This window comes from Lepisosteus platostomus, chromosome 2 (genome assembly GCF_059453375.1).
Source record: "Lepisosteus platostomus isolate fLepPlt1 chromosome 2, fLepPlt1.hap1, whole genome shotgun sequence".
Classification (NCBI taxonomy): domain Eukaryota; kingdom Metazoa; phylum Chordata; class Actinopteri; order Semionotiformes; family Lepisosteidae; genus Lepisosteus; species Lepisosteus platostomus.
In genome coordinates, this window is record NC_142612.1 from 63100847 (window position 1) to 63113845 (window position 12999).

General features: G+C 40.8%; 1 protein-coding gene and 1 long non-coding RNA gene across 2 annotated transcripts in view; one reads left to right on the forward strand and one right to left on the reverse strand.

Moving 5' to 3' along the window:
• Nucleotides 1-3988: 3988 nt before the first annotated feature.
• LOC148676742 (uncharacterized) lies at nt 3989-6572 on the reverse strand. Its single transcript, XR_015928256.1, has 2 exons — nt 6336-6572; nt 3989-5493 (listed from the first exon to the last, which is right to left on the reverse strand). It is a non-coding gene; the product is annotated as an uncharacterized LOC148676742 (long non-coding RNA).
• Nucleotides 4656-12999, forward strand: part of ece2b (endothelin converting enzyme 2b) — a 77464-nt gene continuing 69120 nt past the window's right edge. Inside the window, exon 1 of the mRNA XM_088612315.1 lies at nt 4656-5269. Within this exon, the coding sequence (XP_088468441.1) occupies nt 5237-5269 (33 nt within the window). The 5' untranslated portion in view covers nt 4656-5236. The remainder of the gene's footprint in view (nt 5270-12999) is intronic.

The following is a 12999-nucleotide window of genomic DNA, read 5'->3' on the forward strand; positions in this document are numbered from 1 at the left end:
GCTTCAGGACAAGGTGTTAATAAATTAAGGTTCAACCTCCATTAGGACATGATTTAAAAACTCCTGAAGCGGCAGAAGAAGATAACGCAATGGAACTCTGAAAGGAGCTTTTTGTCTTGTTGCTGAGAGGAAGAGATATGTATGTCACAGAAAAACACAAAGAAGGTATTACACATCTTCAGGTACAGAAATGTAGGTAATTTCTAAAGAAAGAAAGTTTTAGATTTGTAAAGGTGGGAATGCAATGTGACAGAGAACTTCACTCCTTCATATTAAACATCAACCAGCACCAAAATATTTCCACATGCTGTACTTGTCCAAATTCCATTGCAAATTCAGACTCTCTTAGGCTTTCCACACCAGCGTTATGTAATGAGACATCCAGAAAGAAAGCAAAACAGTTATTAAGAGCTGTTTAAATATAGTTTAAGCGGAAACCATGATTTATTCATGTGAAAACTGACGTTGACAGCTTACTGGATGGCCTCTAAAGAGAAAGACATCATCTCCTCCTTGTGGAACGTCAATAGACTTAAGGTCGCAGAGAATATAAGTTGGGTCAGTTAAGCACTGGTTTCCTCTCTCTCCAGTCTGAAGGTGGGGAGATTGGAGGCAGACATCCCAGTTGACAGCTGACACAACACTGCATGCTCAGAGCTCCTTGAGCCACTTGAACTGTTCTCATGATGCCCTCTGCCTATATGCCATTAAACACTCTGCACCAGTCTTCTCTGTGTACTCTTTACATACAAGGTTGTTCTATTTTGCTACCATTTCTGAGTACTGCTGGTAATCTTCCCTCATGGGCATCCATACAAGTGAAAAACTATTCCCCACTTCAGTGCTTAATGCTTATTACTTAAATATCAGCCTTCTGTCATTCAAGAAGCCCCCTGCTATTGTATGCAAAATATTTTGTATTCTATTCATTCCATTTTTATAAGAAAATAATCAAGGAAATTTAAGGTAAACTAGATGACAGCATCTTTTTCCATGATGTTCCATAATGTTCTGTACTAATACAACAAGATTTGCCGATTTGGATAGCCTGAAGTCTTCTTTTTTTGCATGAACAATATTATTTTTGAGGTGTAGTACAGCTGCTAATATAACATCCAATGCGTCATATTGTTCAGATTTGTTATATTATGGAACTGATCTTTAAATATGATATAAGAATACTGACTCTTGGCTATTATAATAAATAATCAGTAATTTGTATGGTGTACACCTCCAGTCTTGGCTAAATGTGTATTTATGTTTGGCTTTTTAGAAGATGAAGGATGATGCTATAAAAAACAGTAGAATGAATGGCACGTAGAAACAATTCAGTAGCAAAGACTGTGAGTTATTGACCAGAGTCAGGATACCGACTTATCTCGCTGGCACATGCTGTCAGTTCACCATGCCAAGTCCCAATCAATGTCTTGGTCCTAGTCCAACAGAGCACTTCCACTGCGGCTTGGCACTTAGCAGATTGGTTTCATGCAGAAACGCCAAGAGACATAGCATTGCAGAGCAGCAGAGCGGCAGAGCGACCCTGTGTGCACTGAACACTGAAACAGGATTCTTGCCAAATCTTTCCCTGTAGCTTCTTCATACTGTGAATAATAACTTTGAAAAAAAGGCAGAATCTATCATGAAATTACAAGAACAGTTACAAACAGGAAGAGTCCATTTGGCCCATAAAGCCTTTTTGGTATTTAGCAGTTAATTGATCTGAGGATTTCATCCAGATGTCTACAGAAAGAAGCCAGGAGTTCTGGTTTCAGCAACAGAGCTGGACTATGCATTTCATATGTATAGATGGTTATACCTACTAACATTCTAAGGTCTATGAGGTATTAGCATTCTTGCTCACAATTCTAAAACAAGTTGATATTGCTGAAATAGGGCTTAAACTGCAGTGAGATGCCATTGATTATGATTGACAACATGTCTAATCCAAAAGTTGACATTAATGTCTGCTTCACCTCCCCCTGGTACCCTTACACTACCTCCACCAAAACACTATAGGTTCCTTAACAAGACCAAAGACAGCCATTCCTATTTTCTTTCACACATGCCATCACCAGATGATGAATGGATGAACCGGAATTCATAAGAAAACTCTGGTCTTTGTCCTAATGGGGTCAACATCCAAGCTGATGTAAATATTAAAGATGTGTAACCCCTAGACATGCATTGTATACCTGAGTCTGTGGCTGCAGTATAACTGTAGTCAGGTTTATGGCTCTTCCATGATGCACAAACAGCATTAGCAGCCATATTTCCTGTTTAAAAGTAATCCTTCAGATAGTTGCTCCTTGTTTGTGTTATAGAAATGATGGGTCTGAGTTGATTATAGATGCTGTAGCGACAAGGCCTATTATTTAACTTAGAATTAAGTGTTGTTAAAGATTTCTAATAATCTTTGTGTGCCTGACCAAGCAGCATGGTGCATGTCTATGGAAGGCACAAGAATGTGCCTAAGGAGGCCCCTCTGATAAGAGACATTGTAAAGCTGTATCAATGCTATACATTTATTGATATATATTTCAGGGCTCCAGCAAGTCTCCAGGCTGTTTTCTTCCCAAAAAACACAGATCAAAGATCAATTTACATCACCCAAATGAAGATCCACCAATTGTGAAATCTCAGCCAATCACCACCTGGAGATGTCACCCCATATAAACTGTAACCTAACACATTTTCGCCAGGTTCATCTACCAGCTATATCAATCTCTCCAAATAAACTGCCTGACTTTTCCAAACATGTGACTATAAGCAGTACGTGTCAAGACCAGACTTTTCTCCAAGACACCAGGCCAAGAGAGTCAGTAAATAATTCTGAATTCTGCCCAGGATATTCTTCCTGAACAGAAGAGATCTTATGTTCCCAACCCACTGTTATTTTTGCCTGATAAACAAAATTAGACTCTTTCAAAATCAAGAAATCCATGAGAAAAGATATATCATGGAATGAACTAAGCTTCCCTTTTTGTCTACCTTGAGGATCCCAAGAAGAAAAACTGTACACAGACAGTTTTTAAAGACTGAAGTCAGCAGGACACTATTTTGACAGAGCTGCCTCAGGCCAACACAACTTGCTAAGCAGGGCAAGGCAAACGTTTTTTTCTTTCTCTTCTGTCTGCACTGGTAGCCTCCCAGCACAGAGAAGCTACCACGGCCAAATCCACCTAGCTCCTTTTTACCAGTGCAAAGTTCAAACTCGTCAAGGATATTGTGCCAACATATTGTTGAGTATAATTTCATTATTCAAATTCTAATTCTTGAGAGCTGAACTATTATTCCAAATGCATGTCTGATAATCAATAAATGAAAATCAGTGCATATTAACTTGTCTCTGAGAACATACGTGTGACAGATAGAACCTACAAGCTTGACTGTAACATGTTATAGTCAATGTGTATATTAACTCTTAAGTTATGAACCCTGTTCTTTGTTGGGAGAGGGAGAAGTTTGGAGTCCAAGCTGTCACACCTTCAGTCCAGCCTAAGATGCCTTTATCACTTCCCTTTATAAATCCTCTTTTCCTGATGTCATCGTGGGAGCCTCCCTTTCAGGGAAACGCTCCATGTTCCGTGAAAAACCAACCAGCTGATCACAGTAGCCATGATGTCTTCGCTTATCTTAGAGCTCCTTCTGATATCGTCACCTCTCCCATGTCACACACCTGAAGAAGGCTCCACAGCCAAATAAATATTTTCCTGTTCCTTTGCAGCCTGCACATCCTGACGTAGCTACTTACTTGAATGTCTATTATACGTAAGTAAGTACAGAAATGTATATGTCTTATTAAAAATGCATTCTCACACACTTGTCATCTCATGATCTGGTCATGTGAGTGATTTTCTACAAGAGTATCACACCCTCTGTTAACATCACACTAAAACAGACATAAGCAGAAATTAGGTTAACGGGTTAGTACTGTAAAATTCATAACAGTGGGAGAAAATGTGTTGTTTCCTATGTATACAAAGAATGCTTTATATACCAAAAAATTTTAATCATTCATGTGTGTTTAAGTCTGTCACACCATGACAGGGATACACAATATTCAATAACAGAAAATCCTTTCAATTTGAGTGCAACAAACTCACAGTGCAATTTTTCACCGTTTCATTTCTTCATCTGTAATATAAATCAGCTTTATATTAGCATTAGCATGTACATCCAATCCTGTATGACACACATGACAAGCTAACAGACACTTTTGTGCCTGCTCTGTTTTGTGCTCAGTATTGTGTGGTCTATACACCTGCACAAGAGGTGTAAGATATTCAACAGACCAGAGGAAAACATTTGGTCCAGCGTGTTGCTTAGGTTGGTAGTAGGTGATCTCATCCAGCCTTTTGTTAAAAAAAAAAACAGGTTTCAACGGTGTAGCCTATCTCCGTCTGTCAAGGGTTCCCCCGATTCTAGCCATCATATAACTAATGCTGTTGTTTTAAATTTAAAATGAATAAATGTAATAATAGTAAGCAACAAGAGCAACACCAGCGCTGTAAACCATACCCCACAATAGCAGCGCACATGGGGTACTGCGTGCTGCAGACCCTGTTTTTACCAGCTTGTCTCCAGTACTGTAATGCGCGCACGGACCTCAACGCACACAGCCAATCAAACGACACGGTCTGTAGCTACACTGATCGAAATTGCTAATGCGCCCCTAAGACCACACCTGATGCCCCTGGTAGGCAATCGTCTCGTAGCTACAATAGATGTTTTTTTTTTTCTGTCATAGTAACAGGCTAGATGAGAGAGTATGTGTGTAAGAGAGAGGATTGGGAGGGCAAGGATCAATATTATGTATCTCTACCGCGATCTGCAGCGGTGGTAGATTTTTGCCAGTTTTGACCACAAAGAGAGAGAGAAAATAAATGACAGACGAATCTGGCAGATTTCTGCCAATGGGAAACAATGGTAATTATAACGAATCAAATGTGATTTATCATTAATCCCCCCTCCCTACACGCGCGCAGCTTTTTGAAGAGGACGTTAGCTACTGTCATACGTGAAAAGACAGCCGTGAGAACAGCAATCGCCGTTATTAAATGTCATTTTTTTAAAAAATAGCTGCCTCCTGCTTGATGGCGGTTTCCAGCAGCCCGTGCAGTATCTTTTAAAGCGAGATGGCAAAGCGAGCCCGCGGAGTGTCTCCGCTCCACCATCACCCACAGCAGAGGTAGACTCCCGTGGCGCTCTGCTCGCCCATGCTGCTCCCGTGTGCACGATGAGCGTGGCTCTGCAAGACCTGCGGAACAATGTAAGTGGCGACGTTTGGGTCATTTTGATCTCTTCCTGTCTCGCAGAAATGGTAAGGCTGCGAGACGCCCAAGGTGCTGCGGAACAGGCAGAACCTGTCGCTCCTGCTCCGTCTCTCTGCCTGTGACTCGGGTGTTCTGCGCCTTTCAATATGTCAGCGCTGTATTACCATAGTTAGCTGTGTAGAGTCCGCTGTGTTCTTTTCGTCTTCTTCATCTTCTTCTTCTGCAGATAAACACAGAGATGCAAAGATTTTCTTGTTTTTTTTTTTAATTGCGCTGGGAAAGGAGTTATAATGTTCAAGTTAGAGGGAAACCCAGTATTCCTGTACGTTGTGGAAATGCGAATTTATGTTGGTGCCTGCCGCAGCAAGTGCGAGTAGGAACGTGTTGCGCTTTTGAGTTGGGTTTACTTTTAATTCTTAATTCACCCTGTGAGAAATTGTTAAACTTTTGCGATATGAATTAAAAACAAATATCGTATAAACCGCAATCCTTCATCTGTTTGCTAGTTAGTTTGCTATTGCTACTATATGTTCTGTGGTAGAAATAGGAGTAGCAAGTGGTAACGTAGCATAAGAACTAGTTAATAGTAATGATACAGAACTGATGAAAAACATTTGCTACATTATCATCTTATTCAGCAGATTTTTTAATGAAATACTGATTATACCCAGTTGATGACAACTGAATGCGATTCAATCCGTTGTAATACATTAATTGTATTTTCTTTGGCTGTGTAGTGCACCTTGCTACATTTAGTATGCACGCAGTACATTTCTACAGAAACGTTCAAGTGGGCGCATGGACGACGGCATTATAAAAATGATTTGTTACAGTTCAGGAGAAACAGCAGTACGTTTCATTCATTGAGGTGAGAAGATTTCGCTTTTCTTCCCGTTAGGTTACGGAGGTTTGAAGAGAACGGTCCCTGCCTTCATTACCCTGATTATTTATGATGGGAGTGCGGAATATAACGTTTTCAGAAAAAAAATTGTTAACGTAAACCAACTACACAGTCCTTTTATTTTTTAACTGAGATAAAGGGTGTTTCTGCGAAGATCTTACCGGGACGTACTCGCGCATTTTCGCTTTACTGTCATTAGTCTAAGCCGTCTGCCTTCTTTTCTGCATTCAGTCGGTCCGACCGACGGTGCTTTTTCACGGTGAGCACCCGCAGCCCTAGTCTTCATCGGAAGACACATTATAAGCCAGAGAAGGCCTTCGGTCCAGCTTGGCCGTTCGTCTGCTGCGAGCACAGTAGTCCTAGAGGATCCCGTTCATCTCTGTTTCCAGCGTGGTTTGGTCTCCTCTTAGGTCCTACTGTCAATGCAGGAAAACGAGAGCGCTGACCGTAGTGGAAAAAATGTCACCCCGCACAGTGTGGTTTTAACAATCCTGAGGTTGTTATCAACACCATTTCAGTTCTAACCTGAATATTAGTATTTTTACCTAAATTCAATATATGCTGAGAGAACGGAGTTTTGTTAACACGAGACACGTCAAAGCAGTTTTAACACTTTTGTAGATTTTAACAGAATTGACTTCTGTCAACTGTTTTCAAGTGATCTCTCTTGGGTGCTGCTAAAATGTTGTGCCTTGGGATGCTGAAGTGGGTTCTGTGCCATTTTTCCAGGGCTAATGTTGTATATTATTGGTTTAGCTTCCTTGTGTGCATACTTGTGCATAATGATGTGTATGAAATGTTGGTGGAAAATGCATTGGGATGGGGTGGGGCAGTATTGAGAATTAAGGTAATAAGGTGGTTATAGTTTAATTACAGGTCTTAATAGTCTGTGGACTGCAGGGGGTTGTATTATAGAGCCTCCTTTTTACTGTGTAGAAAGCCCTGTGTAATTTCTCCTTTAGCGCCCTCACTGGCAGGTCAAACCTCCCAGATGAACTGGTTTTCAGACCAATGTATGTGTAGCTGGTTGCGTTTCAGTGTGTTACTGTTCAGTGTAAATTATCTGTTTCCTTGAGATCCCAGAGTAACAGTATGTGTGTGAGAGAGAGGGGGAGATAGTGAGAAACGGAGAGGAGCCTCAGAAAGTGCTCAGTGTCTGTTCCCTCTGAATGCATTGACACAGCTCACAACAGATCAGACATGGATAGTCTAGAATTGAGGTGGAGAGCTCCGATTTGTGACATTTTTCCCTTTCAGGTGATTATTTTGCATTTACTTGCATGGAGCAGAGTAGGAGAAGATTTTTATAATCTGCTTTGCATCTGATAGAAATAAAAAGCAATTAATGTGATTATTAATAAGCCATAGCCAAGTACAGTGTTGTTTGTGCTAATTAACAACCCTGAATGTGTTGTAAATCAATTAGTACATCTAGACTGAGGGTGTTTGCTCTTATCTTCATTATCTGTATAAAAGGCATAATTAATAACCCGATTATGTCCCATATGGTGCCTGTGGGGAACAGGAGACTAATATTCTAGAGGGAGCAGGGTTCTTGCTGAGTTGCAGTGGAGGTCAAACCGGGCTCCTTGGACACTATTCAAGCATACCCTCCAGAAAGAGCAAGGGGAACTTTTCACTGAGCGATAAAATGAACATCCTCATGTGGCTGCAGTCAGTGTTTCATTCGCTAATGGAACCGCTTGGGCTAAAGTTTGCTGTGGGTCAATCGGCTTGCAGCTCTGCCATCAATATTGTATCAATACTGTTAAAACAGTGACAGCCATGCTGCGAAGGGCGAGGGGGCTATTCTAATGCATTACAATTTCTAATAATGGTTGAAGTAGTTCAGGTGGGGTAGCTGCGTCAGCATGCGTAGGCTGCAAAGGAACAAGTAATAGGTTTATTCCATGCTGAAAAGAGAAGAAAACCTGAAGAAGGCTTCACAGCCGAAACATTGTGTTGTCTTTCTTCTCGTTTCAGCATGGAATAAACCTATTACTTATTTATAATAATGGGTGCATGAACCCTGAGATGGGTCCAGTTAAACACTGCAATAAATTCAATTTCTTCTTCTTGGTGAATGTTGGCACCACAAAACGTTTCGGTCAGCGACAGTACAGTAAAGAGGAAGGTCATTTGCTATTATTGGGAAGGTCAGGGTGGGTGACAAGTTCCTCCAGCTTGATTAAAGTACAGTCCAGAGCCTCTGCGATTGCCCCTCTTTGTGGTCATTTGGAATCAATAGGCTCCACAATTGCCCCTCCCTGGTTTCATTTGGCAAAGATGTGCCCCCACTCCTCTGATGCAAAACACCTGATCAGAGACCCTTCCTATTCCATTCTGTATGCTCTGGAAGTTCCCAGTCTCTTTTGGCATTGTTGTGTGACTTCCACGTGTGAAACACTCCCGACACCAATGTAAATTTAAGGACCGGTTGATCCTGTTCTCGTTAAAATATTACAGCCCTGCATTTATCACAAGATTCATTGCCTGGTGTGAAGGCAAGCAATGGGCCTTGGACCCTGAGAGATTTATTTTCTCTAGTCCGGGAGTTTTTTTGCTGTTTTTTCCTCCTCTGTACCCAGTGGTCTTCTGCATCTTTACTGAAAATGTAAGAATGTCTATAAAGCACTTTCTAACAACTTGTTGTGAAGGGTGACATATAAAGAACAAAATATTACGTTCAGCAGGTTTTAGACTAATTTAGCACTACTCCAAAACTGACTTTGCAAAAGTTGAACTTCGGGCTGCACTAGACTGAAGTGAAACGGACCTCAGGCTTACCTCAGCTCTCCACAGAGAAGCTCAAAACCCATGTGAGAATTCACAATTTCCAATTTCATTGTTTACAAAATGTCATATTACATTTTTTACATTCTTAGAGTCTTTTGCAGCAGTGTTTAGTTCTGGCTGTAACATTTTGCAGGCAAGGTGTATTACATCAAAGATTTGTGATCATGCATATACCCCGGATTAATATTTTTGCGCAGGGAAGCCTAGTGTGTGGTGTCACTAATCACAATTCACTGGTCATCAGCCACTTGTGATGCTCTGCTATTGTCTCAAATCAAATCAAAATAAGAGATAAGCTTCTGTTGCTTTATCATCACTATTTGTTATTTTACTCTACACAGTCACTGGGACTCCTAAATTGGCATCAGGACTGTTAGGTAATTTAACAATTAGATGCAGAACCATGTTGGCAGTCTCAGTGTGCTTTGAAATAATATGTCTGCAGACTTTTAGTCTCCTTTTGAGCAGTTTGTTGTCCTTGTAATAGGTTGAGGTTAGTAAACGTAGATTCCTGCTCGGCCTGAGGGTGTTCCTGCAGTGTCTTTTCTGTTTCTTGCTGTGCCTCTAAAGCTTGTATGAAAGCTTTTACGATGTCTCCTAAAGTCTACAGATGTAAAAGGTAAGAATGCCTACAGCCAAATAAAATGCTTCTGAGGCAAAGTATGACTTCTATGTCTCAAATAAAAAGGGTTTAGGGTGGGCGCTAGAGTCCCACAAATACCACCAATGTGTAAGACAGTCTGGTTGTAGATAGGTAGAAATTCTATCAGTAGATGGTCTGAAACATTTTCGTCCTACATTTGAAGCCAAGTCAAGTCCCAGAGTCTACACCTACATTCTTCTGTTCCACTTAATTCTCTCCTCCTAGAAAGAGAACAGTACTTAAAGGTAAGCTATGCCTGGGGCAAACGTATTGCTCCCAGGATAGACAAATGTGTGTGGTTCGCCCAATGTATTTATCCACAACAAAAACACATCTCTAGGTCCAGACTCTGAGCATTTCTTGTAGCCAAAGAGCTTAAAAACAGATTTCTTAGCTTCATAGCATAGTTTCCCACTAGAACTGACTATTGCAATGCCCTTCCCACTGGGGTATCTAAATCCACACTGAACAAACTTCAGTATGTCCTAAACTTGGCAGCCAGAATCCTGACTGGTCACATGCAAGTGATCACATTACTCCCATCCTGGAGTCCTTACACTGGCTTCCTATCAGATATCATGTTGACTTCAAAATCCTTATGCTCACCTATAAACACTACATGGTTTAGTACTTCAGTACATATATGACTTATTATCTTCTTACTTTTCATGTCTCAAACTTTGTCTTTCCAATTCTGGTCTTTGTTTGTCTTCAAAGCTTGTTGACGCTCTGTGGGTGACAGAGGCCCAAAAGTTCTGGAATTCTATCCCCTAGGACAGTGGTTCTCAAACTGTGGTACGCATACCTGCAGTGGTACGTGGCGTGCCACCAGGTGGTACTCCAAATGACCCTGGAACTGTGTTGTGTGCGCTGAAAAAATCGGGACGGGTTTTCATATCTTGTATTTTTATACGTGTCGAATACGCAACCTACGTACTACGATACAGTGCGCGCTAATACTTCAGTGGACACAAGAGATACTCTAATTCTATACCACTCTATAGGAATGCCTGCTACGGACGCAAGTGACCAATTGTATTTTAAAAAAGCTACTGTATCTCCAGCAAATAAGGAGAAAGGAGAATGTGTGTGATTTTGGAACAATGCCAACGTTGTAAACTCAGGAATGCATAGAAATGCGTGCTACGAACGCTATTAATCTTGTGAGCACAGGAAAGCGTGAAAAATAACAGAAAAATATTTAAGAACTGTTCTAAGTTAATTTGAGAAAAATACACCGAGCGTCTCTGTGTTTCTCTTCCATGCGCATGAAATAAATACTTAAAATAAACACTGAAATAAAAACGGAAACGTGGAAAAATGCAAGCTTGCGGATTGCTAAAACAGGTAAGCCCCACAATATTATGTGTGAAAAAAAAGCTGCTGAATAGCTCGACCTGCTGCCCCCCCTGAAAGACAGTCATTCATAGAATTATTGAAATGAAGGATTATATCAAAAGTACGCTGACAGAGCGCGTTAAGATGAGCAGATGTTTTTCACTGCAATTAGATGAGTCTGTAGTAGATTTGGCCAATTCGCTCGTTTACGTTAGATACGAGTTTGAGGGTACGTCCCGTGAGGACTTTCTGTTCTGTAAGCCGCTACCAACAGGAACTACAGGAGAGCACATATTTCAGCTTCTGAATGAATTTATCGAAGAGAATGGCCTCGACTGGATAAAATGTGTCAGAGTTTGTACAGACGGTGCTAGAGCAATCACAAGCCGACACAGCGGTGTATTTGCATGAGAGGTTGCTCCAGAAATTAATGGTTTCATTGCAACATCCACCGCGAGACCTTTGCCGTCAAGACAATGCCTGACGATTTAAAATCTGTTAAGACTGTTGTGAATTGTATGAAGGCTCGAAAAATTAATTCATATCTGCTTTGCTCGACTAAACAGGCTCACCCCTCTCACTGAAATGGTGCTTTTTTATTTTTATTTGTTGTAGTTTTTTTCTATAAAACACTTTAAGAAGCCACCTTTAAAGGCGCTATATCAAATAAAGTTTATTATTATAATATTTATTATATGTATGTGTGAGTGTGTGTGCACGCGCGCTCATGTTGGTCATTGAGAATTGCTGGTCTTCCTATGAGATGATGACTTGTAGGTGGTACTTGGATGCTTTGGTTGGATTAGGGGTGGTACTTGGTCCAAAAAGTTTGAGAACCACTGCCCTAGGATATCAGATAGTCACCTGTCCTGAGCACATTCAAAATCCAGACTCAAAACCTTCTTCTTCAGAAAGTCTTTGATTTAACTGGTGTCTGTGTCTGCTCCTTGCACCATGTACTGCATTTCTAATCCCTTGTGATTATTGTGTTAATTTTGATATCTCCTATCCTAAAAAAACTATTTTTTACTTTTCCTGTAAAGCACTTTGAGAAGCTACTTTTATCGAATGTGCTATGTACAATTATTATTATTATTGTAACTTGAGATACTACAAACAAGTGCCACATCTTTTGGATTCTCCCATCTGTAAGAGAGGGGAACCACTTTGAATTCCCTTGTGTTACATTCCCACTAATTACAATTGAATGAATCCAAGTGAGAATGAAAACACCAGAAAGTGTCCAAGCCTCTAGTGGTCATTCTGTTTAACTGCAACTGTATTCCTCAGCATACAGTAAATTACATACTGTACATAACACTCATCCACAAACAGGAGCATATAGTACTGCTGCTCAGTGCTGAGGAAGAATCCCACGCCTATAACTACTTATCAGCTTATGTTCAGCTTTGGCTGTTGTTTTGCAATAGTCAGTCAGAGCTACCTGGAGTAAAGACAAGTCTCATACAGACAAGCTGCTTTAATTGTACAAATTAAAAGGGATAAAAATATAAATTACCTGCTTCTGGCCTCTAATTTGTCCTAATCTTGTTTTCATCTACCTTAATCCATGTAAATATTTTAAAATATGTGTGCTTCTAATGTCATCATGTTTGTGACATGATTTCAGGATGATTCAGAAACAGTTTGTGCTATTTCGTCTTGCTACCATCAGAATGCACTGTGTCTAATTATCCTTTGATCAGAGCCAATGCCTCAAAACACCACAACAGAAGGTTCATCTTACTGAAGACAGGCCAAAGCTAAGGAAGGGGACAGAGGACTCCTGCAGCTCACACTGACATCACCACAGATGACAGCAGTGAAGCCTGAGTGCTAAAAGGGGTCACTGTTGACACATCTGTAAGCCGATGAAACCCTGACCAACATCGAACCCGCCCAATCCCAGCAGCAATTGGCTGATAGTGTCCCGTTGCTAGGGGACTTCAAAGAGAGCTTGGACTGAGTCAGTGATCTCCGGTTACTGTCCTTGTGTACAGTAGAGTTCAACCTACGGGGGGGAGGGAATTTGCGGGTTGGGTATCTTT